The 25,180-nt window shown below is 38.2% G+C and overlaps 1 protein-coding gene across 6 annotated transcripts in view; it reads left to right on the plus strand.

Annotated features, from left to right (window-relative positions):
• LOC137623034 (unconventional myosin-Ie-like) overlaps positions 1–25,180 on the plus strand; it is a 321,574-nt gene that overhangs the window by 286,478 nt on the left and 9,916 nt on the right. For all 6 annotated transcript variants that reach the window (XM_068353660.1, XM_068353664.1, XM_068353661.1 and 3 more), the window contains 9 exons: positions 1,007–1,174; positions 1,481–1,612; positions 1,747–1,968; positions 4,999–5,217; positions 12,190–12,284; positions 12,846–13,002; positions 14,769–14,948; positions 15,306–15,466; positions 21,450–21,598. In XM_068353660.1, the coding sequence (XP_068209761.1) occupies positions 1,007–1,174; positions 1,481–1,612; positions 1,747–1,968; positions 4,999–5,217; positions 12,190–12,284; positions 12,846–13,002; positions 14,769–14,948; positions 15,306–15,466; positions 21,450–21,598 (1,483 nt within the window). The remainder of the gene's footprint in view (positions 1–1,006; positions 1,175–1,480; positions 1,613–1,746; positions 1,969–4,998; positions 5,218–12,189; positions 12,285–12,845; positions 13,003–14,768; positions 14,949–15,305; positions 15,467–21,449; positions 21,599–25,180) is intronic.

Genomic DNA, 25,180 nt, shown 5'->3' on the forward strand with positions numbered 1-25,180 from the left:
ATGTTGTCTTGGGATTACTTTCTTAAAGGTATGATCTTTTGATGGCATATTCAGGAAATTTGGCTGAAATTACTTTAATCCCTAATACTCTGTGCATAATGATTGTATCATACAGCATTTTTTTATGTATTTTAAGAGCCAATTGAAAGAGGGCCTTAGACTTAGAAAATAGGATCGGTGTTTTTCTCATAATGTGGAACCTCTTAAAACTTTTTTAAAATCTGTTGCACACAATTTAAAATTATGTATTTCATCTATCTGCAACAGGTATAAAGTAGAATATCTTTATCTTTTCATTCTTTTGTTTTCATTTTCTGATTCATGATAACTATGTATTGAATGCTTGATTAGGTACAGTATGATGGTATTTATAATTTGGAAAATAGACTTTTGTACTGTAATTTGACTCTTGATTGATTTAATCAGCTTTTCCTAACATCATCTCTACTAAACAACAATATTTTCATTTCACATTTAATTAATTTAGTACAGTACTGTAATTGCAAATTCCATTAATCACATTATTTCATGAGTTTGATGTATTGTTAGAATATATTTAAAGATAAATGACGAACATTTTATGGTACTCATTTAAGCATTAACCTTTAGAACACCATTGGATGTATTTTATTTCCAGATATCTTTAATCTCTTTGGCGCATGCATCCAGTTATTACCAATTTTTCTTAATTTGCACATATGAAAATAAGAAGTATGTATACATTGCATATCAATGGAAATTAAATGTATTCAGCTTTACAATAGAAAATATCTGAACATTCTGAGTAGTTTTACTGCTGAAATGAGTTTAATGAAATATTCCCATAAAGGTCTTGCTAAATTATTTCTGGAGAGATTGGCACTCAAAGGGTTTGAATATTTAAGACAAATCATGATTAAGGGACTTGTTCCTAGTACCCTTAGATCTTAACTGAGCATTCATAGTGCCTGTTGTTTCAGAAGGGCTACTTTCAAGGGTTTGAGATATTCTTTTATCTTTTACACAGGGAATCCAGTGGTCGCCAATTGAGTATTTTGACAATAAAGTGGTTTGTGACTTGATAGAAAGTAAGCGTCCTCCAGGTATCATGTGCATATTAGACGATACCTGTGCAACCATGAGTGCAGTTTCCCAGGGAGCTGATGAGGACTTTCTTCGAAAAATGGAATCTCAGGTATTGATTGATATAGTGATTTTGCCTAACCCCTACGGAACTTCTTTAGAGAGAGTACTGTACTATATGTCTGTTCATTTAGATTTTGCCTTGTCCAATTTCAGAATTCAAATCTTAATTAAGCGTAACTTGAGAGCTGTTAATTTTTTTGAGTAAAATATAATGTATGTAGCTGTAATGCTATATATATCTTTAGTATGATATATGAATTTTATATAAAATTTATTTGATGTTGTAAGCATATTTAAATGATTATTGTTTCACTAAATATTTAAGGTAATTCCACCCAAATTTTCAATGTTTCAGGTTGGTAGTAACCCTCACTACCAAAAATTTAGCAATGGCTTCGTTATTAAACATTATGCTGGCAGTGTTTCGTACCACCTTGACAGTTTTTGTGAGAAAAACAGGGATGTGCTCTTTCAAGATATCATAGAGGTAAAGTAAAATACTGGTGTAGCTTAGAACGATTTTAAATGCCTATGCAGTATAATGTATTGCCAAATTGAAATGTCTATCTGGAATGGCTGTGGCCATAGATCTTTGCATCTCATTTTTCTATTTCCTTCTAGGTAATGCAAGGCAGCAGTAATGCCTTCATACGAAGCCTTTTCCCAGATGTAATTCAAGTAGGTTCCAAGTCTCGCCCCACTACAGCCGGCACCAAAATCCGTACTCAGGCTAACGAGCTAGTCACGACATTAACCAAGTGTGTGCCTCATTACATACGTTGTATCAAACCAAATGAATCCAAGAAACCTCATGACTGGGATGATCAGATGGTTAAACATCAGGTATTGTAGCTTTTTATTTTCTTCCTTGCAAAGGTTGAAATGTAAATACAGCACATAAGTTAACTGATACATACAATTTAATATTTACCACCGAAAGTTCTCTTACAAAAATGTATCTTGAAATTTTTCAAGTCACCAGAGGGGTTAGTACTAAAAGACTAAAACTATTTCAATTTATATTTTCTTTGGGGCGAGGGTATTTAAGCATAACTGTTCTTATCTTTTTATGCTCAAACTTGATCTAAAATACCATGTGCAGTGTTTATTTGAAGTTTAAACCTTTTGATAGATTTATTTGGCATGTTTGGTATAATAGAAATATCCTCCATTTTTGTAATGTGGTACTTCCATATCATTATTTGAATTTTATCCATTATGGTGTTAGCCTTAAGATTAGTTCTCTTCTAGCACTTTTCCATGGTTTACTGGACCGGCCTGCTGAGCTATCTTTCTACTCTCATGTTTACTACTTTTATTATCAACTAATCTTCATCCCCTCTTATAACATAGTCAGTATTTGAGATTACTGTGTATTTATCAGGCAATGTACACAATTTCTCTCCCCCATTTCCTCTTTAGTGATGCTTAGAAGATCTGATAGCATTGTGGCCATGAACCTTAACATGCTTAGATACACTTTTTCAAAATATCCTCTGTTTAAAATGCCATACTGTACTAATGCTGCTTACAGAAGTACAGGCCCTTGTTTACCAATCACAAGTTTATTTTCTCTGCTAATGGAACATTTCATTTTACCAATAGTCTAGTTTTCTCTCTCTCTCTCTCTCTCTCTCTCTCTCTCTCTCTCTCTCTCTCTCTCTCTCTCTCTCTCTCTCTCTCTCTCCCCTTCCTTCCTTCCTTCCTTCCTTCCTTCCTTCCTTCCTTCCTTCCTTCCTTCCTTCCTTCCTTCCTGATCATTTATCAAAGCAGGATTCTCCACTTACCTTCTTTCCCATTTGCCATTGTATCAATAAATTCTAGTGTTAAAAATCCATGCAGATTTTTTTATTCTGAACATCTCTAGCAAAACTCATACATTTAGTAAGCACCACAGAGCTCACTCTTACATTTGTGTTTTTCCATAGTAGCTGCATTACTATTTTTCGTATTGTAGTTTCTCAGTTGCCTTATTTTCAGTATCATTGGGCTGTTCTTTGATCGCCTTGATTTTCAGTGTTTACTTTTCAATTAAACTCTTCCACCTTTTCAACAGTTTCAAGACTACTTTATTTTGTGCAGTTCATTTATGGTATGTGTGCTGCTTAAAGTTATTTAGAATCAAGAAGGTGAACCAGTGCCCATTCCTTACATTTCACATGTACCATGAGCACAATTGCTGGATTTAGTTTTTCAAATTGGCCCCATTTCTTTAAAAGGTTCCTGTGTTTCTGCTAATAGGATGAACACAAATTACAATTAGGACTACTGTTATCTAATTGACTATTGTGACTTCAAATAATAAATTTGAAGGTATATCATCCTTACTTTGGTGAGTTGTGCTTTTAAAGATAGGTAATCCTGTATCTATATTTGGTTTATTTTGATTTAAAAAGAACATCACACCAAAGTTATTCTAGATCTGAAAATTGGTCATATTTATTTGAATTGGTTCATTGAGCCTTTTCTGCTTGTGTGCATCCAATTAAAGCTGTTTGGAGTCTTCTCAGTTAATGAACAGAATGAGGTTTAGTTCTTGAGTTGTGTGCACATAATTTGCAGAAATACTAGGAAGCCATTCTAATTGGTTGTTAGTATTTGTGAAACTTCAATTAAAGTTTTAAAGGCTGTTCATGACTGGCAGAGGAAAGAGACAGTGACAATGTCCTAGCTGGTAGGACAATGCCATATATGCATATAATCAGTGCCAAGGTCCCCTCTACTCAAGTTAGGATGAGAGGGAGCCAGGCAATGGCTGCTGATAGACTCAACAGGTAGACCTATAGGCTCGCCCAAATCCCCCATCCTTAGCTCACAAGGATGGGGAGGTTGCGAACGTTACAAGAAACTATCAACTATGAGCAGGACTCGAACCCCAGTCTGACGCTCACCAGGCAGGGATGTTTACAATAGGCCATCGCAAGTATTCAATCATTGTGCATAAGTGGAAACTTATTTGAGTGCGACTTTTCAAGCATTTATGCTTGCGTCTTTGGAATTGGGCTTTGGTTGGTCCATTCAACTGTGACATATGGGCAACTTGAGATGTGGACACATCAATACCATAAATAATTGGTGAAATTATTCAAAGAAGTATGACTTTTAAGAAGACAAACCAGTATTTGATAAATGTTCCACTTAAATCAGTGCCTATATTTAGAGAAGGCTATATGGTATATTCCTAACCAATAACACATTGAATGGATATCAAAATATTAACAATCTTCAGCTGATGGCTGATGAGCTTGATTGAAACCGTTAGAATCATTTCAAATTATTAACTTTTTCTCTTCAAAATAATGTCTCTTAGTTTGCCATTTCTATGAATTGATGATTTTATAGTATTTTTGTGATCTATATTTGTGTATACATACTATTATCAGTCTGTATGGATGATTAGTGAAAAACTAACCCTTCTGTTCAGTTTTATGAGAGTGGTTAAACTGTTAGATAATAATAATAATGATACGGTGATATTATGATGATGATGGTTATTGACGTCTTTATGTTTTTTAATTTTGTCTCCTTGTTCCATATAACTTTAAAAGAAAAAAAATCTGTTAATCTTTTTTATATGTATAGTTTTGGTAGGGGTGTATAATGCATCCCATATGCTCTCTTGTGGTAATTTCATTGAAAACCATTGATATATTGTAGTGTTTCTTTACACGAGAGCTACGATTGAATAATTCAAAATACTGTGTTGATTTTTGTTCTGATATAAGATGAAACTGACCAATTTTAAAGTAAAAGTAAATACTGGTGTAGCAACTTGTATGGCTGCTACATAATCAAATTTGAATACTATAGTTTTATCTGTTGGTAGTTTAATACTCATTTCATTTTTATCATATGAAACCCTCTATCTCACAGGTTGAGTATCTAGGCCTCAAAGAGAATATAAAAGTAAAGCGAGCAGGCTTTGCATATAGAAGACCTTTTGACAAGTTCCTCCAGCGGTATGCTGTGCTGACCAAAGAAACTTTCCCTGCTTGGCATGGAGATCCAATACAGGGAATCCACTTTATAATGAGAAATATCAACATGGACCCAGGCCAGTACCAGATCGGCAGGACCAAAGTTTTTGTGAAGGTATTGTAATTCTTAAGCAGTAGATAGAACCCAAGATTATTATTTTTAAATGTATGAAGGATTTTGTATGATTTAAATTTGATATTTAATGTAAAAGAGTAATTTTTAATATACTTTAGAAATTGCAGTTGATCAGCAATACAGGTTTTTTTTAAGAAAAAGGAAAACTTGTTTAAATGTATTCTGAAGAAAATCTTTATCCTAGATGGAAACCATAAGATAACAGAATATGTCTTGAATAATGGCCTGGAGTTTGATGGCTGTATACCATGACATTTGTTATATATTAAAATGGATATCTATATTTTGGGGGGTTTGCTCATCCGTTTTACTTGAAGATACAAAATATCTGTGACATAACATTGCTACCTTTTATATACATGTACCACCAATCACTGAAATGAAAAGATTCTTGATGAACCCTAATTTCAAAGTTTTCAATATTAAACTTAGCCAGTGATTATATAAGCTGCAACTCTGTTGCTCGACAGAAAACTCTACGTTAAAAATCCGCCAGCGATCGCAATGCAGGTAGGGGGTGTACTTCAACAGCGCCATCTGTCGTGCAGGTACTCAGTACTCATTGTAAACACAGAACTCAATTTTCTCTCTGTCGGGCTACCGGCAAGACCTACTAATTCGCTGTTACTAACTGGATTTGTTTTCACAACTATTTGGTGAAGTACACTATTCTAGTTTTGAGCTTTCGCTATGCAGGTGTTTTATCTTCATCTCAAAACTTGAACTCGTTTTGGATAGATTTAATTATGGTGACAAAGAGAGTATGGACTCTCTTTCACTTTTAAATGGCCGACCCTTCCCTTAGACGGAAGTGTGTTTAGGTTTTTAGTAATTTTGCTTAACACGTTATAGATCTATATATTTTATATCTCTCCGCCTTTATTAGGCCTCTTCGATTAACTTTCCATTTATTATAAACATATAAAAATGAATTTCTATGTTTTGTTTATATGCGACCTTTCCTGATAGTAGGCGGTCCTAACTTGGAACCGAAGTTAATCAACGTTGAGCCCGTTATATCGTATTTAGCCTTTAAAGAATTTAAAACTTTTTAAATGTAATGTTTTATGAAAGAATTTCTTTGATAGTCTTCGTACTGTTTTCAAAGATGAACTAACGTTTAGACTACGCAGTTGTTGACGTTCAGGACGTTCAACATGCGCTCTATCGTTACGATAGAGAGAGAGTGTATCACGGTTTCACTTTGCAGTAAGAGTAAATCGATTCTGACGTTTTGTTCATTCTTTCTTAGCTTAAATGTTTTAAATTCTAAATTAAAGGAACTTTTTATTTGGAAAACCTTTCAGTTTTTTCCTTTAGTCAAATAACATGTTTTTTTTTGACGATATATAATTGGGCTCTTCTCTTAGGTGCGAAATCAAGAGAGAAAGAGAGAGAGAGATAGAGACGGAGGGAGAGAGAGGAGAGAAAACGTTCCGTTCAAGCGGGTAACGTTGTTCTCGTGTTACTCTCGTCCCTAGTCTCTGTACGGGGAGGAAGGTAAAACGTTTCTAGGTTTTTATTCTTGTCCCCAGGCTATGTGCGGTGAGAGATTGAAAACGTAGTTTATATGAACTAGCGTTTAGTCTCTTTTCCAGCCACTGAATTTTTTATCTTAATATATGTTTTCTGTTTTTTTTGCTAGTATTAATGAGCTGCATTTTACGACTGATTTCGCAATTACTACCTTTTAATGAAGGGTAGAATTGCGTGTTTCAGGTAGAAATCAGTAAAAGTTTCGATTTCAGTGTAATAAGTGCAAAACAGAAAATCGATAAAGTGATATGCGCAAAGTGTTAGTTTTGCGTCCGAGGGTTCGTCTGTTCGTGCCTGTCGTTCACCTAGTCCGGGACCTCTTGCAAGCTCCCAAGCCCAGGGGAGAAGTAATGTCGAACGACTTATGGGTTCGAGAGGCCTTGATCAACGAACAGACGTTTTCCCTCTGTGGTTTCGGGCGTATCTACCCAAGATCGCCCCACCCACTCAAAGACGAGAGAGCCCATTTATTCCTCGTCTGCGGAAGAGGTTTCTCGTAAGAAACCATGGACCAAGGTCTCGCGGCTTATTAAGCGCAAGTCGGTCCCTTCCGCGCAAGTCCAACGGCCCAGTTGTAGCCACTGGGTCAGTTCGGACTCGCTGCAGTCTTCCGACGACTGCTCACCTCCTAAGAGAGGCAAAGCGGTACCGCATCAGGCAGTCACACCGTCTGTTGCCGCACCTGCTCCTGTAGACCCTAAGTGGTCTTTGCTGCAGACCATGCAGTCTCAGTTAACGTCATTGATGCAGGACTTTCGTGCGGAGAAGGTTGACACTGCACCAACCTCTAGCCTACAACCAACTACGGTTGTGCGTCCTGTGGACGCTGAGGCGACCTTCTGCCGCACTCCAGCTGAGAGAGTCCCGCCACCCATGCGTTCCAGTGTACCCTGCCAGCCGCATGTTGACGTTCAGCGACGCACGGAACCTTCCGTTGACGTTCGCGAGGTACAACAACAGTCTAAGTTGTTTTGTTTTGACGCGGTGCGTCAACCTCCGCATTCTAGAGTTGTTTTGACTGCTCAGTCTAGACAGTCAAAGCAGTCTCGAGTGGACACTGTACGTCCTCACGCACCTGTTGTGGTTGACAGTTCAGTTGTTGACAGTTCACAGACTGTCAAGCAGTTACATGACGTTGCCTTCTGGTCTGCTACTAATGCACCAGTGAGAGACTCACTGAGGTAACCTAGCTTTTATCGGACAAGGTTCCTGTAGATGAGGAAGTTGCTGTTCTCCCTCCTACTGATATTCCCTTGAGGACTCTGTCAGATGGAGAGGAGCCTTAAGCTGCTTAGCCTCCTATGGACTTTAATTAAATCATGATGATTTTTTTAAGGATCTTCGTCCGGATCTTGTAACTGCTGCTCCTTGTTCGCCTTAACGTCAGAACTTACACTAGGCCTAGCTACTTCGAAGCCGTTGTTTTTAAGCTAGTGCTCTCTCGCTCTCCTAGAGAGCGTTACGTTGGCTAGGCGACTGGTTTTTGCACCAGGAGGAGTTTTAGGGATACAGCCTTTGATTTCCCTTCTTTTAAACTGGCTTATAGAGCGAGAGTCTGATATGACACGAGAGAAGTTCTCGGCTTGGGAGTTCATGCCTCTGCCCAGATAGACTTCTCAATTCTGGTAGACTCGCCCTGGCGCCTAGCCAGGAGACGCTCCAAGTTGTTTACAGGTCAACTTCTCAGCTTTTGTCGAGCCTTTGAAGTTTTGCTGTACTATTATGTCACACATAACAAGGCTTTCAGGGATGGTAAACGGTTCCGCCTCAGTCGCTAACCCCGTCTGTTGCCACACCTGCTCCCGTAGACCCTAAATGGGCTTTGCTGCAAGACATGCAGTCCAACCTTGCGTCCTTGATAGAGGACTTAAATGCGGAGAAGAACCTTCTGGCCAACAACCTTCCAACCGGTCGGTTGTGCGCCCTGTTGACGCTGAGGTAACCTACTCGCGTCTGCCAGTTGAGGTGGTTCCTCCTTCTGGCCAACAACCTTCCAACCGGTCGGTTGTGCGCCCTGTTGACGCTGAGGTAACCTACTCGCGTCTGCCAGTTGAGGTGGTTCCTCCACCGATGCGACCCAGTGGGTTGCCAGCCGCACGTTGACGTTAAGCGACGCTCGGAGGTGGTTGTTGACGTTCAGGACGTTCAACAACCAGCAGAGGTGACTTGTTGTGACGCAGTGCGTCAACCTCAGCAACCCGGTAGGGTGTTGACTGCACAACCCAGACGGTCTAGACAGTTTCGGGTTGACGCTGTACTTCCTCGCGCACCCATGGTTGTTGACAGTTCACAGACTGTGCTGCAGTTCCATGATATTGCGTCCGGCTCCGTCACGCATCCACCAGTGCGACCGGATTCAGCGAGTCAGACGTTGCCCACTCCGTTGCCGTTTCCTCATCAGTTTCGGATGAGGAACCCTCTGATGAGGACGTTGCTGAACAAGACGATCAGCCCCCAGCCCTGCTATCCATCCAGAAGATGCTGAAGAAGGAACGCTGCTCAGTCAGGCTGTGGATGAGTCTGGTAGGGACACTGTCATCCGTGGATCAATTTGTGTCACTAGGAAGACTACACCTCCGTCCTCTTCTATACCATCTAGCTTTTCACTGGAAAAAGGACAAGACGCTAGAAGCGGTCTCGATCCCGGTTTCCGGAAAGATAAAGTCTTGTCTGACTTGGTGAAAGGACTATATCAACCTAAGAGAGGGTCTTCCCCTGACTGTTCAGACTCCCAACCACGTTCTCTTCTCGGACGCATCGGACGTAGGCTGGGGTGCGACATTAGACGGTCGGGAATGCTCGGGATTATGGAACTCGAGTCAAAGGACAATGCATTTCAACTGCAAGGAGCTACTGGCAGTACGTCTGGCCTGGAAAAGCTTCAGGTCTCTCCTTCAAGGCAAAGTGGTGGAGGTGAACTCGGACAACACCACGGCTTTGGCGTACATCTCCAAGCAAGGAGGGACCTACTCTCTGACGTTGTACGAGATCGCAAGGGACCTCCTCACCTGGTCAAAAGGTCTAGACATATCACTAGTAACGAGGTTCATCCAAGGCAACTTGAATGTCATGGCAGATTGTCTCAGTCGGAAGGGACAAATAATTCCAACAGAATGGACCCTCCACAAGGATGTATGCAAGAGACTTTGGGCCACCTGGGGCCAGCCAACCATAGATCTCTTCGCAACCTCGATGACCAAGAGGCTCCCAATATTTTGCTCACCAATCCCGGACCCAGCAGCAGTTCATATAGATGCCTTTCTCCTAGATTGATCACATCTAGATCTATATGCATTCCCTCCGTTCAAGATTGTCAACAAGGTACTGCAGAAGTTCGCCTCTCACGAAGGGACAAGGTTGACGCTAGTTGCTTCCCTCTGGCCCGCGAGAGAATGGTTCACCGAGGTACTTCGATGGCTAGTAGACGCTCCCAGAACACTTCCCCTAAGGGTGGACCTTCTACGTCAGCCACGCGTAAAAAAGGTACACCAAGGCCTCCATGCTCTTCGTCTGACTGCCTTCAGACTATCGAAAGACTCTCGAGAGCTAGAGGCTTTTCGAAGGAGGCAGCCAGAGCGATTGCTAGAGCAAGGAGAACATCCACCCTTAGAGCCTACCAATCGAAGTGGGAAATCTTCCGAAACTGGTGCAAGTCAGTGTCCGTATCCTCGACCAGTACCTCTGTAACTCAAATAGCTGACTTCCTCTTATATCTGAGGAAAGAACGATCTCTTTCAGCTCCCTCTATCAAGGGTTACAGAAGCATGTTGGTATCAGTCTTCCGTCACAGAGGCTTAGATCTTTCCAACAATAAAGATCTATAGGACCTCTTTAAGTCTTTTGAGACCACGAAGGAGCGTCGTTTGGTTACACCTGGTTGGAATTTAGACGTGGTACTAAGATTCCTTATGTCAGACAGGTTCGAACCGCTACAATCAGCCTCCCTGAAAGATCTCACCTTAAAGACTCTTTTCCTGGTATGCTTAGCCACAGCTAAAAGAGTCAGTGAGATTCATGCCTTCAGCAAGAACATCGGATTCTCATCCGAAACGGCTACATGTTCTACAACTTGGTTTTCTAGCCAAAAACGAGCTGCCTTCTCGGCCTTGGCCAATATCGTTCGATATTCCAAACTTATCGTATGGTTGGAAATGAACTAGAAAGAGTCTTATGCCCTGTAAGAGCTCTTTAGTTCTATTTAAAACGAACTAAACCTTTACGAGGCCCGTCTGAAGCTTTATGGTGTTCAGTTAAGAAACCATCATTGCCTAGTCAAAGAATGCTTTATCCTATTTTATCAGACTGTTAATACGAGAAGCTCATTCCCATCTGAATGAGGAAGACCAAGCTTTGCTGAAGGTAAGGACACACGAAGTTAGAGCTGTCGCAACTTCCGTGGCCTTTAAACAAAATAGATCTCTGCAAAGTATAATCGACGCAACCTATTGGAAAAGCAAGTCAGTGTTCGCGTCTTTTTATCTTAAGAATGTCCAGTCTCTTTACGAGAATTGCTACACTCTGGGACCATTCGTAGCAACGAGTGTAGTAGTGGGTGAGGGCTCAACCACTACAATTCCCTAATTCCATAACCTTTTTAATCTTTCTCTTGAAATGTTTTATTATTGTTTTTGGGTTGTCCGGAAGGCTAAGAAGCCTTTCGCATCCTACTTGATTTGGCGGGTGGTCAAAGTCATTTCTTGAGAAGCGCCTAGATTAGAGGTTTTGATGAGGTCCTGTTGTATGGGTTGCAACCCTTGATACTTCAGCTCCTAGGGGTCGCTCAGCATCCTAAGAGGATCGCGAGGCTCCGTAAGGAAGACGTACTTAAAAAGGCAGAGTAATTGTTCAAGTCGACTTCCTTACCAGGTACTTATTTATTTTATGTTTGTTATTTTGAATAACTGCTAAAATGAAATAAAAAATCCTTAGCTCATAATAATGTAAACAATTATTGCTGGTCTCTACCCACCCCCCTGGGTGTGAATCAGCTTATATAATCACCGGCTAAGTTTAATATTGAAAAATGTTATTTTTATAATAAAATAAATTTTTGAATATACTTACCCGGTGATTATATATTAAAGGACCCTCCCTTCCTCCCCAATAGAGACCCAGTGGACCGAGGAGAAAATTGAGTTCTGTGTTTACATTGAGTACTGAGTACCTGCACGACAGATGGCGCTGTTGAAGTACACCCCCTACCTGCATTGCGATCGCTGGCGGATTTTTAACGTAGAGTTTTCTGTCGAGCAACAGAGTTGCAGCTTATATAATCACCGGGTAAGTATATTCAAAAATTTATTTTATTATAAAAATAACATTTTACACGATTTTATTTTTAGAATACATTATATAAGTTGCATTACATATATTCTTATAAGAAATCCACATTAACTCCATCTCATGTTTTTCCAGGATCCCGAATCTCTCTATATGTTAGAGGAATGCAGGGAACGCAAGTTTGATCACTACGCTAGAGTTATTCAAAAGACATTTAGAAAATATTTCAGGTAATGTTGGGAAAATTACATTCATGTTTCTAGATTGTTGCCGTTAAGGTTATCATTTTGGAAGCTTAATGAAACATTTCAGACCAAATAATTGTAGGAACTGTGCATTAACAATAGACTGCTAATAAAGATGTAATGGGAATAGATACAGTAAAAGAATTATTTGAAAAGGTATGAAGGGAATTCAGTGACTGTAATGAGAAGGAAGGAATAAGCTATCAGATTTGGGATGTAATTTTGTGTGAGGGTTGCTCAGATGTTTCACAGATTGCAAAGTTATTTTGTGTGGTTTAAACTTTTTCTTTTTCATTTTCCTTTACTGTACTTTTCACATTTATTGGAGGTAGAAGTAAATATGATAAAGTTATATATATGTAAATACAGTTTAGTACAGTACACTGTTTTAACTACATCCTCTCGAATTTTTTTCTTGGCTAAAATTTTTGCAATGCTTCCATAGCATGCATTGTATTATGTTCTGATGTTATGTACCTTATTTAATATGAATGAATAAATTATTGAATAAAAGTTTCTGATAGATACCTTTTCTTTTATCTACAGCAATCAGAGATACCTGAAGGAGCGACAGGAAGCCAGTCGTCTTGTACATAATCGTAAGGAAAGACGCAGCAATTCACTAAATAGGAACTTCTATGGAGATTACATAGGTGTAGAATATAAACAACGTATTTCTTCGCTCATACCGAGAAGAGAAAAGGTGGGCCAATATTTTTGTTGCTAGTCTTGTTTTATGCCTCTTAAAAGGGGTGTATCTTTTCATATATTCCCTCCTCCCCTACGTAAAGCCAATGTCGAATAACATGGCACTACTGTACATAGTATTAGTCTAGTTTACAGCATCATCCTTTCATTTAGGAACTTGCGAAGTAGAATCTTTAATTTTGGCATTTTCAAAAGCCTTCCCTTTGTTCATGATGCTTTACGCTTACGCAAGGCAAAGGATTTCTTTTTTGGCAGTTGATATATTGTCACCCATATTAATGCTTCTGGGTAAAATTCGAGATGAGCTATCATTTTAAACATGATGCAACCTTTTCTCAGCTCTAGTTAAGGCTTTTAAATAATAATTTAGTAGGTGGAATTCCTGTTCCACTGGAACAATCTGATATGCCACATTATTGATAAATTTATACAAAGGTTGTTCATGAGTGCTTGCTTCCATGGGTAGAGTGATTTTAGGATTCAAATTACCAGCCCAATCTTCTATCATGGAATCTAGTTGTCGTTTAGAACTGCCTGATCATGGAAATCAGAGGATTTTGCAATATGACCTGAAATAATTTGAGAGAGCTAGAGTCAAGGAGTGACTATTGGCTCAATAAGAAGTTGTGTACTAACAGAACCCTTACTCATACAAGAGAACTATTATGTACAGCTTGAGGAGCTGGCCTCTTTAAATTCCATAAACATAGCAAAATCAGTAGAGCTTATATGGTTATTTCTATCAACCCCTGCAATCTTGGTAAAGGACGTAGGGAAGTTATTAGCATCCTCGTCCACTCCAGAATATTATTCAATTAGCATAGTCTTCTCTGCTGTTTCTCCTGAGAATACTCCACTAACTGAACATATTCCTTTGTAAGAGCAAATGAGAGGGAATCCTATTCCTAGCAACAAAGGAGGGGGAAGTCTAATTGGAAAGGGACCTCTGGTAGTGGTATCACTCGCCCCAGTTTTAATACCGACATCCTTTATGGTTGATCGAGCTGGGTATATTCCTGGCTTTCCATGCAACTTTTTTCTCTGGTATATTTAGCAGTATTTATACCTTAAAATGGTTCTTTTAGGAGCATTTCACTGGGCGACACAGGTTCCTCGCCCAGAAATAGATTTTTCCTTCGTCAAAATCCCTTTTTTGTCCTTGGCATGAGACAGAGAATGATCATCACTGTTAAGCAATAAATCCCTCAGGGGAAAACAGTAAAGCCAGAAGACACCCCTTCTTATTCTATAGTAATTAATAATGGAGTTTCTATGAAACTTATTAAAACACAAAACCTGGATTGCCAATAGATCTTGTGGATTGTAATGCAGTTGATGAGAGAAGTGAGATACAAAGGGGATACAGGTACTCATTTTGTGGTATTGCCATACACTTTTAAGTAATTTCAATAGTACTCTACATGGGTAAGACTACTTTAAGGAAATAAAGCAGAAATTTTTTAGGTTTAGGGTAGACGACATATAACCAGATTCGAGAGAAAACCATATGAATGTCTTATGAGTATAGAAATATTTTATCAAAATTCTGTATTTTTAAGTGTCTGATGTAATGTACAGGTGTTTGAGTTTTTACTGTTTAAATAAACACTAATAGTGAATTAACTTAGCTTTCTTGCCATTTACGATTTGATCATGATATTCACTGAATGACATTTATTTATTTTATTTATGAGTTTCCATGACATTCACCAAACCTGCTTGTTAATTTTTCTGATGTGCTTCATGGGATATTTTTTACAGGTTGAATTTGCTCTAACTGTTGATAAATTTGATAGACGGTTCAGAAGAATGAAGAGAGATCTAATCCTCACCAAAACGAACCTCTACCTAGTTGGTCGGGTGAAAGTCCAAAAAGGACCAGAAAAGGGGAAAGTTGTCGACATCATCAAAAGAAAGATTGAACTAGAGAACATCTCCCAGGTACACAAACATTTATTTACATTTGACACTATGTAATAACTAGTATCCAAATTTTCTTGCAAATCAAGATTATTTAAAGAATTAGTAATTGTGAGGCATTGCTTAGTAAAGAACTTTTTTGAATTTACATCCAAAAAAAAAAAGAATAAAAAACAATTGTGACAAATGCATATTTATGAATTAGCTGCCCATGATATAAATGTTTGATGTCAATCAGCATTTGTGTTTGAAGTATTATCACCGTACTAAAGTACGGTAATTTAATTAATTTTTTAACATTAAAAGTTGAAATTTGAAGATTTATCATACTATATGTATCACTTACAAACATGAATTGTTTTTCAATATATTTTCCAGGCAACTTTATCAACTTTCCAAGATGACATAGTCCTCTTACACGTCCGCAACGATTATGAGTCTTTGTTAGACATACGATTAAAGACTGAATTCCTTATGGTTCTCAACCGCAAGCTGAAGGAGAGATTCAATAAGGAGCTCCCTCTTAATTTTGTGAATAGGTAGGTACTCTGCATTGACTCATACAGTATATAATCTAATTAGATATAAATGTTTTTGTGCTGTACCAGTAAGGTATTAGGGAGGATATATGTGGATATTGTGTAAAGCAGTTATACATTTTTATACTTTGGCTTCTTTTTCCCTGTTGCAGTATTTATAATTTCAACTAAAACTCTATTACAGTTGCATTAGGAGTTACCAAGAATCAATTGGTTAGTGGGAATTATCCATATTTTCCCACTCTCTTTTGAAGTCCATTAGTTCAATCTTTTTCCTTGGTCTATTCTCTTTGGTGTCTTCTCTTCAACTCTTCCTATTTTTAATTATGTTCTATCACTAAAGAACAAATCTGGAGTCAGGCCGTACAGTATTGGACCCCTACTTTTTTTTCAAGTAAAAGAAAAGTGGAGCCTTGACTATAAGAGGAGGCTGAGAAAGATGCAACTTAGCTCTTCAAATATTATTTATCAAATTTTAACAGAGGATGTTCTGATACAAAATATATGAAGACCCTTGCCAGATTCATCAATGTTATTATTCGATATATTATACAGTAGTTATTTTTAGAGTTTATTCTGTAGAGTCTTATCTCTGTATCCTATTTTTTTTCATTAACATCCGGTTTTATATTAGGTTTATTAAGATTGACAAATTTGCAGCAACTGCCTAATTTTCTCCTTTGATGTCTCGACTTATTCAGATGATGTGCTCAAGTTATAAGTTAATAATGATGATCTGCTAAGAGTTTCAAGTTTAATTATTATTATAATGATGATTTACATATGTATTTAAGGGTGTGACAGGTGGATGGAATTATGTTAGGTTGCTGCACTAGATTCCTAAGGTATTCAGCCTTTCATTGGATGCATTGATTAAATAGGGTAGAGGGTACTGTTTACTGGTGTATATCTCAATTGCATGATTATAGGATAGCTTATTCAAGTGAGGATGTAACACACGCACTCTCCCACACACTACACATTGACACAGTCACACACACACACACACACACAAAAATATTTGATAGTAGAGTACAGAAGTCTTTCATATGTATGAGTAATGTCAGCCTTCTACTGAACATGAATCAAAAATATTTATTGAATGCAAGGTGGTTCTTCATGATCTGTATGCTCGTTGTTTTTATACTACAGGTATAAGATAGATATGTCTCCCTCTTTAGTTGGTAAGACATTGTCCTTACTTTCTTAAAAGCCTTTTCATCCTTAAAGTCTTAGTGATCTTATAGTTCCTGTTGTAAATATTGATAGTGGATATTTTATAATTTTTCTTGGTGGTCTTGTCTTTATTCCATTCATTCTTAATGTTTCTAGTCTGTCATTTTGCCCAGTTTGAAAAGCTGTTCTTTTATACCTATTTGCACTGTAGCTTCTTCAGATAGGTGGCATAACCATACCTTTTCAGTTGCATACTTGAGTCTATGAAGGAGGGAATTGTTGATGCTTTATCTGCAGGTGAAAGAAAGGACCAAACCCTTCAAAGGTCTTGCTTAGGATTTGTCGTATTTGTGTCCTGTACTGTGAAGGTTTTATTTACATACTGGAGTTCTTTTAGGGCCAAGGAATACTGTGAAAAGCCCTGTTTTTCACAATGCCCTTGTAGACGTTGCTGAGTAGGACCTGAAATTGTTATTGCATTGCCACACTCGATCGTACTCGGGATGGTGAAGGGGCCATTCTTGAAGCATGCCTCTAACTGGACTTTATTTGGTTCTTCAGGAATGTTCATTTTTAGTGTGCCATGGCATCTGTATCTGTACACACTATCCTTGATACATCGAATCAACTATATAAACTTAAGATGGTAAAAACAGCTTTTCTTTCCAATGCTACGACCCTTAGAGAGGAACTCCTTCCAACACTATTTATTTATGGTAGTTATATTTTTAGTACAGTACAAATAGTTTGTTGATTTTATTTTATCAAGTTCAGCTTTTAAGAATAAACCCTCGAGATGAGCGTTTCAATATCTTGTTTGTCGATGCAACCCATTAATCCAAAGTTACCTTATCCAATGTGAAACTATTCACCTACAGTACATGATAAAAGGTCATCACAATTGCACGCACCCTGCTCAACTGGATTGACTTTGTGTTCACTGCTCTAGACCTCGTCTTGTCATATAACTCGATCAGGTAAATGGCTCTTCAACACTGCTCTTGGTCCAGTCCATATACACATCATTTTACCTGTGCCTGGTGCTAGTTTTTGTCAACACTCATTTTATTAGTTTCCAATCTTCCATTTATCTTCCCTACCAAGAGTTTTTTGGTGCGATTGGAAGCATATAAAGTCTTGTCTTTTTCACATCACAAGGGTGCCTTATTTCTGAATCCTCAATTTTAGCCTACAAGATGGTTTTACATTGTCATTTGAATAGTTTTCACTGTAGTTTTCTGGCTACTGCCGTTACTTTAATTCAAAGGTAATTTTAATTTTCTAGCTTAGTCTTTTATTCAGTGCTGGATTTTTGTATGGAATTCCTTAATTCCAGGATGGAATGGCAGGATGAGGTAGGCATGTCAGTAGGGTAATATATTTTTTTTAAACCCAAGACTGTTGGTGACAGTTGTTCCGAGATATTTGTATTTGTAAGGGTTTACCTGGCAAGGCTTGTAATGTATTTGCCCTCCTTCGACAAAAGCCCCACCTGCTGTTCCCTTTGTGCCAAGGGAACATGTGAGCTCCTATCAGTTGTGTTACGAATGAATATTTGAATATGGTCAGTTGTTCAAGTTTGTACAATTGGTGGTATATAACCCCAAACACTTGAAATAGCCTTAGATGTTTAGATGTTTTGGCTCAGCTCTCTTTTTGCGCCATCTATCAAGAAATGCTTATTCTACAGTCCCAATGAGAAGGAAATTCCCCATCCTCTATAAGTGAAGGGTGGGTAATTGGAATAGCACAAGGAGGCTAGCCCTTTGAGCTCTGAGGGTGAAATGTTGTTGTTAGAGTGGTGAGCATTCTTCTTCACTTGACTTTCATGGAGCCTCATCTTGTCTGTCTGCTACCTTGCCTTCCTTGAATGAGAGAAATCCTCGTATGCACAGACTTCTGTATTTGTTAGAGCAGGCCATCTCTTCTTTCTTTTTTTTGTAGTACACTGGGGGAGTCTAATATCTGTAAGACTGTGTCCAGCACTCCTTTGACCTCAACCTGCCATAACAAACCCACTTATGTGGGCACCACTTCCTCTTCTACTTCTCCTGCACCCAGTATCCTTCCCACAGACTTCATAGAAGTGGGAGCTACCCTTCAAGTTCAGTCTTTGGCTGTGCAATATGAGACCAGCGCAATATTGTCCTTCAAGACTGGATTTCCAGTGCCTTTGGCTCCCACGTCAATGGTAGTGGCCACATTCATGCCTGTTCCTTCCTGTTCCCAGGTCTAAGTCCCTTAAGTGATTACCCCTCTCATGAAAACCTGCAAAAGTTACCAATGGTTTTCCCACAAGATGACTGCCCTTCCTTCTCCAAAGGTCACCCTGTCTAAAAGAATCTCCTGGTGGAAATCTAAAAGGAAAATGGAAGGTATAGGACATCCCATCCTAAGGAGAGTCTTTTAGGATGAAGGAAAGAAATCCCAAGACCAGAATTTTTATTACAGGAGTACTGTTCCTAATGATTTGTTTAACAAAACAAATGGTTAAACAAGTAGAAATCCCCAAGGAGGCTAAACAGACTTAGAGGATGTGACCACCAAAGAGAAGAATCCCAAAAGAAAATTTTTATACTATTTACCGTCTTCCTCCAGACCTGCAAGATAAGGAGATCTTAGTGTGGTGGCCATCAGGTCACACAACTGGGTATTTGCTTGCGTTGTTACCTGGATAACTGATTGATCCTGTTGTCCTCATGCCAGGAATTGATCAGAGACTAGTTAACTATGTCTGATCTTTGTCATCAACTAGACCTAAAGATTAACAAGATCAAGTCAAAGTTGACGACATCAACCCGGGCCACATGTATGGGATGTAGTCACATTGGAGGGGGAGAGTGAAGCCCTTGCAGGCAGATTTTCGAGGCTTAGTCCACCCTTACCACATTCTCTAGGTTCTCCGCCTCCCCCTGCTGAAATGGTAAGGGGTGATAAGATATTTGGTCTTCATGGAGCAACTGTTCCCTTTCATCAGGTTCATGATTTGTTACTTTCTCCTCCAGTTGACGAGGAACTCAAAAAGCTTTTGTAATACATTCAATAGTGATGTCAGAAGTAAGTAAAGACAGACATCCTCTTATGACAGAACTCTTCTAGAGATCCAATTAATCACAGATGTTTCCAGAGCAGAGAGGTCTATCTGGTGGGCTTGCAAGTGGATAGGGTCTGGAGTGGAGAGTAACTGCTTACAAAAAATGTTAGGACCAGGCATTTTAACTTACCTTGTAGGGTCAAAGCATTTTTACCATGAAGATGTCTAAAATAGCAGTCAAAATCTACAGGTGGGTAAGGGAAAACAGGATGACAATCGCATAAATGTTTTTGCTGAGTGCCTGGAAGCTAATCATTGTGGACTCCTTAGGACATAAAAAGAAATTTTCTTGTTTTCAGTGGTCTAATAATGAAAATATGTGGAAGGCCCTATAATGAAAGTGGAGAACCCCAATAGTAGACCTGTTAGCAAGCAATTCGAGGGCATGGGAGATGCTTTGCTCCAAAAGTGAGACTACCTCAAGTATATGCCTTTCCACCATCAACTATATCTGTCAAAGTGGAGAAACTCAGATCTGCCTGCTAAGTCTGCAGGAATTTTATCATCCCTCTTTTGGCTATATAACAGGAGTGGATCCTGAGCTTGATAAACTTTTATTATTACTCATCTACAAAGGAATAAAACATATTAAGCTCTCCTCAGACTTTTCTTGAATACATACCAGAAAAAAACCTGTCTCCATAAGCACTACCTTTGTGACTTGGGCAAAAAATTATTAAAACCTACATGGGTCCTCCCAAACAGGACGTAGTTTAGCTGAGAGTGAAGGTATACAGTCCATGCAGTATTCACATTGCAATAATGTCTCTCATTGGTCAATTCTACTTATACCCAGTTTTACCTAAAGTCAGTGGTTGCAATGGATCAAGCTCTGCAAGTGGCAGGTTGATATGCATTATTTACAAATTTCCCTTCAATGTTTTTCCTCTACTCTATATGGTGCCTCTAAGAATGTATAGACTGCTGTGAGGCATAGGCTGTTTTTCCCAATCTTCAGTAGGTACCAACTCTTACGCTACCTTTTCTTGTGACTGATGGTCACATTGTGGTAGACATACATCCTTTACTTCTCCATTAGGCTTTTTTACAAACCTTGTAAGAATTCAGAGAGACTTGGCCATATCTGTAGTGTTTTACAATCTGCTTCACCTGAAACATGAACACAGGTCCTCCGGCCACACCAAATTCTCGATGGAATTTTTTAAAACGATAATAGGACTTCTCTTTCTAAAGTAGCATTTCTTTCATCTGCCCAGGTGCAACAGTTATTTGTGAAACTTTCTATTAATAGGTTGCATCGATAAAGTTATTTTTAGCAATAAATTTTTTTTTCCCCAACATAAAACTCCATTAATCATTAGGGAACGTTCTCCCATACCCAAATATGGGTATATGGTTTAGAGCATTTAACAGATCAGGTTAATCCAGTTTGGTCAGGTGTGTTTATTTTGACTTTTTATGATGTGAATGGTCACCATTTCAAGGCCCTCCCCCCCCAAAAAAAAATATATATAAATAGTAGGTGAGAGTTTAGAAAAAGTTTTTTGTATCATGTAAAGCATGTATTTTTTGATCTGGTGGTTTAGTATCTTTACAATATTTCAAGGATGTAGGTGGGATTATATACTCTTATGAAGTCTGGAGTAATTTATGCAGAAAATGTGATGTATTTTAAATTAAAGTCAAATAATTTAATAGTTTTTTATTGTAAAATTCATTGCTAGTATAACAATATTTTATTTTTATTTACAGCTTTGAGTACAGAGTCAGAAAAACAGGATGGGGTGGTGGTGGTGTTAAAAAGGTTATGTTTGTTGAAGGCAACACATCTGAACCTACTTTTTCATCATCGGGATCATGTCTAACAGTTAGGATTGGCCATGGATTACCCTCTTCTTCTGGTGAGTTATACAGTATGTGCATAGAATTAGTTTGGTGTGCTTAATTTTTCAAATAGAATTTCCATTGTTGTGATACCAATTGTAGGCTTAATGAATAGATTTACACTTTTGCAGCATGCAAGCATCTAAGTACATATATTGGAAGATTCTTCTTCAATGTTTTCCAAGGATATTACAATTTTTAAAAAGTATTCTATTCTATTTCTGGTATCTTTTAGCAGTTATATACCTTAGAAATGATGCTAAAGGAGCATTTCACTGGGCGGCACAGGTCAGAGCCCAGAAAAGGGATTTTGACGAAGGAAAAATCTATTTCTGGGCGAGAGACCTGTGCCGCACAGTGAAATGGTCCTTTAGCATCATTTCACTGGGCTGCACAGGTCAGAGCCCAGAAAATAGTTTTACACTTTTGCAGTATGCAAGCATCTAAGTACTTATATTGGAAGATTCTTCTTCAATGTTTTCCAAGGATATTACAATTTTTAAAAAGTATTCTATTTCATTTATATAAATTAATTTTGAGTTTGATCAAATAAAAGTGACTAAATTACCTTATAATAAATGACTACATTACCTTTAGTCATATACATGCTGAAGATTATAGTTAGGTTTTCTTTGGAATACCTAATGATAATCATTTGCCAGGTACATTAGAACATTGTTTCTTTTGATTATGTTAAGCTTTGTTTTCATGGATAGTCGAAAGGTAAAGAAACAAAACCCGTAGAGAATTTTTTTTAATATGTCAAACATAATTAAAGTGAAGCCTATGTCTAAGTAAGTGCCTCTTATATTTGGTAATTGGTACATTAAATGAGAAAAGATGGGCTTTGGGGTTTGGTAAGGAATAACATTTCCTTGGTAAGAATAAAGGATTGCTTCTGTCAGGCTGAAAATAGAATATGGTACCTCTCTTTTTTTTTTCATTGAAAGCCTCTGTAGATAAATACCACTTAGTCTGCCTTGCATGACATACTGTAGAAAAATAGAGAGGCTATTTTGATTATAATTGTTCTAAATTTACCTTAAGTTTGATTTGCCTCTTTTATTAAAGCAAAAGTATGATTTAGATGAAAAAGAGTTTAGTAATTATTTGAAATTTCTTGTGTGATAACACTTACTGTATGTGCTAAAATTGTATAGAATTTTATGTGAAAGCTCTTTAGATATATCATAAAAGGATAACATTAGAGACATTGAACTCTTGTCACCTTTTTTGTAGTAAGAAATCTAAGATATATTATCTTTATTTAAAAGGAGATTAGACTGATTATGATTAGAAAGATTATTCCATGTTGAAGTCACAATCAGAATGAAAATTCTAGAAGAATTGATAGTGATGAACCTCACAAGATAAAAGGCAAGACGTGAAATTATCTGCATTTTGAGTTCTAGTCTGGGAAAGTGTGAATGCGTAAGATGGCCTTAATTGTAGACAAATCTCATACAGCATGCACATTGAGGTAATTGAATAATAGTGCTAGAAAATGATGTCCAGATCATGGGTAAGGAATAAAATAAACAGTACCGTTCAGTACCTCCAAGTTTTTGTCCAATCATTTATGATGCGAGTCTATTGCTGGATAATTGAAATAAGAATTGAAACACCACCTCAAAGAAGACTTCTAATCATGAAAGATTTTTTAAAAGTATTGTTTTGACTCTTAACCCTTTTACCCCCAAAGGACGTACTGGTACGTTTCACAAAAGCCATCCCTTTACCCCCATGGACGTACCGGTACGTCCTTGCAAAAAATGATATAAAATTTTTTTTCATATTTTTGATAATTTTTTGAGAAAATTCAGGCATTTTCCAAGAGAATGAGACCAACCTGACCTCTCTGTGACAAAAATTAAGCCTGTTAGAGCAATTTAAAAAAGTATACTGCAAAATGTGATGGGATAAAAATAACCCCTTGGGGGTTAAGGGTTGGAAATTTCCAAATAGCCCCGGGGTAAAAGGGTTAAGGTGATGATTTACGTTATATTAAGATACACAGTATTGCATTTATGAAAATTTGCCCCTAAAATAACAATAGATAATGCAAAAGATACTGTAAAATAACTATGCATATCACAAGAAAAAATGGAAATTTAATAATAAAATTTATTACCTGTATTTCTATATTCAAGCTGAGGCTCACATGGGCAAGTGTTAAAGTATGACTCATTGATCTTCTAGGAGAACTCAATAATGGTCCAGTCCATGAAATCCTGGTAGAGGGCATATGATAGCCCACTTTTATAAGGTTTGTGAAAGGCTTTTCCTGGTTACCGAAGGGCCTTTGCAGCATTCATTCAGCCCTTAGCTGCACTTGCTCTATATCCTCCTATATTGCCTCAGTTACCATTGCTTGGTTTTAGTGCGCAATGCATCTGAGTCTTGGAGGCCAGTTCTATGTCTTCATTCTAAACATATTTACCATTCTCACCAAGTTTTTAATGGAGAGACTGTTTACGGTCCTTGGGGCTGTAAGAAAAGGACATTGGATGTTTTTGATAGACTCGATGGATGGCTATACAGTACTCACATTCCCAATCATCCTTCAGTTTATGATTGGTTTGAAAGTTCGTCAGTCCAAATACCTGTTTGTTCCAACATGGAGTACTTACCTTGAACTACTTTCTTAGGAGTATCTGGGTTCTCCTCCTTAACTGACCTAGAAATTTGCGTGGTTCCCCTCTCTCCGTTACCTTGTCGGGGCGCTCTGGGGCGGAAGGATACTCGCCCCGAGGCGACCCGGGGTCAGCGCGCGAGGGTGCGCTGCTAGGTCTGAGTCGTCAGTAAGCGTCTGGTCGCGGCGTAGATCTCATCTTGCCGCTCTCTCTCACTTATCCCGTCCGATCCGCCATTGTGTACCACGTGTTCACTACCTGTGTTTTGATCTCAGGACAGCTCTTCATGTCTTCACCAAGGCTGCATCTAATGAGCACAAGTGTCCTATTATAGTGTACCTGAATGACTGGCTGATTTTATAGATATCCCTAGAAGAGGAGATTTGCAGATTTGCAGTTTCTCAGATTGATGTGGAATCCTATCAGTATGAAAAAATCATTTTAGATGTCATCTCAGGATTCTATATTTGGGAATGATCATAGCCTCAGTTAATTTTGGGGCTTTTCTGTTGGTAAAGATGGTTCAGTCCTTCCTGTGTTTGTTGGAGAGGTTCAAGCATGAAAGGATCCATCGGTTCATTTGTGGATGAGGCTCCTAGGGACCATGGCGTGTCTTGAAGTTATTTTTTTTTTTTCACCAAGGTGGTTGAAAATTAAGGATCTCTTTTTGTGCCTTAAAGTGCACAGTATATTTGACCTAAATTTGATTTGCATTCTGCCAATTCACAACCAGCTGGAACTGGTCAAATGGTGAGATGACCCTCTTTGTTTAGCTTAAGGTGATTGGTTGGAGGTAAAGGACCCAGGAAGGGTGAGGTGCTACCATGGGTTATCTTCACATGAGAGAGAGAGAGAGAGAGTGTGAGTGTGTGAGAGAGAGAGAGTGATATATGTATTTGTTTATGTAGAATTACATTGATGATATTTATTTAATTTTTTATTTGTATTGTTTGTTTTAAAATTTGT

The sequence above is a fragment of the Palaemon carinicauda genome, chromosome 30 (assembly GCF_036898095.1).
Source record: "Palaemon carinicauda isolate YSFRI2023 chromosome 30, ASM3689809v2, whole genome shotgun sequence".
NCBI lineage: Eukaryota > Metazoa > Arthropoda > Malacostraca > Decapoda > Palaemonidae > Palaemon > Palaemon carinicauda.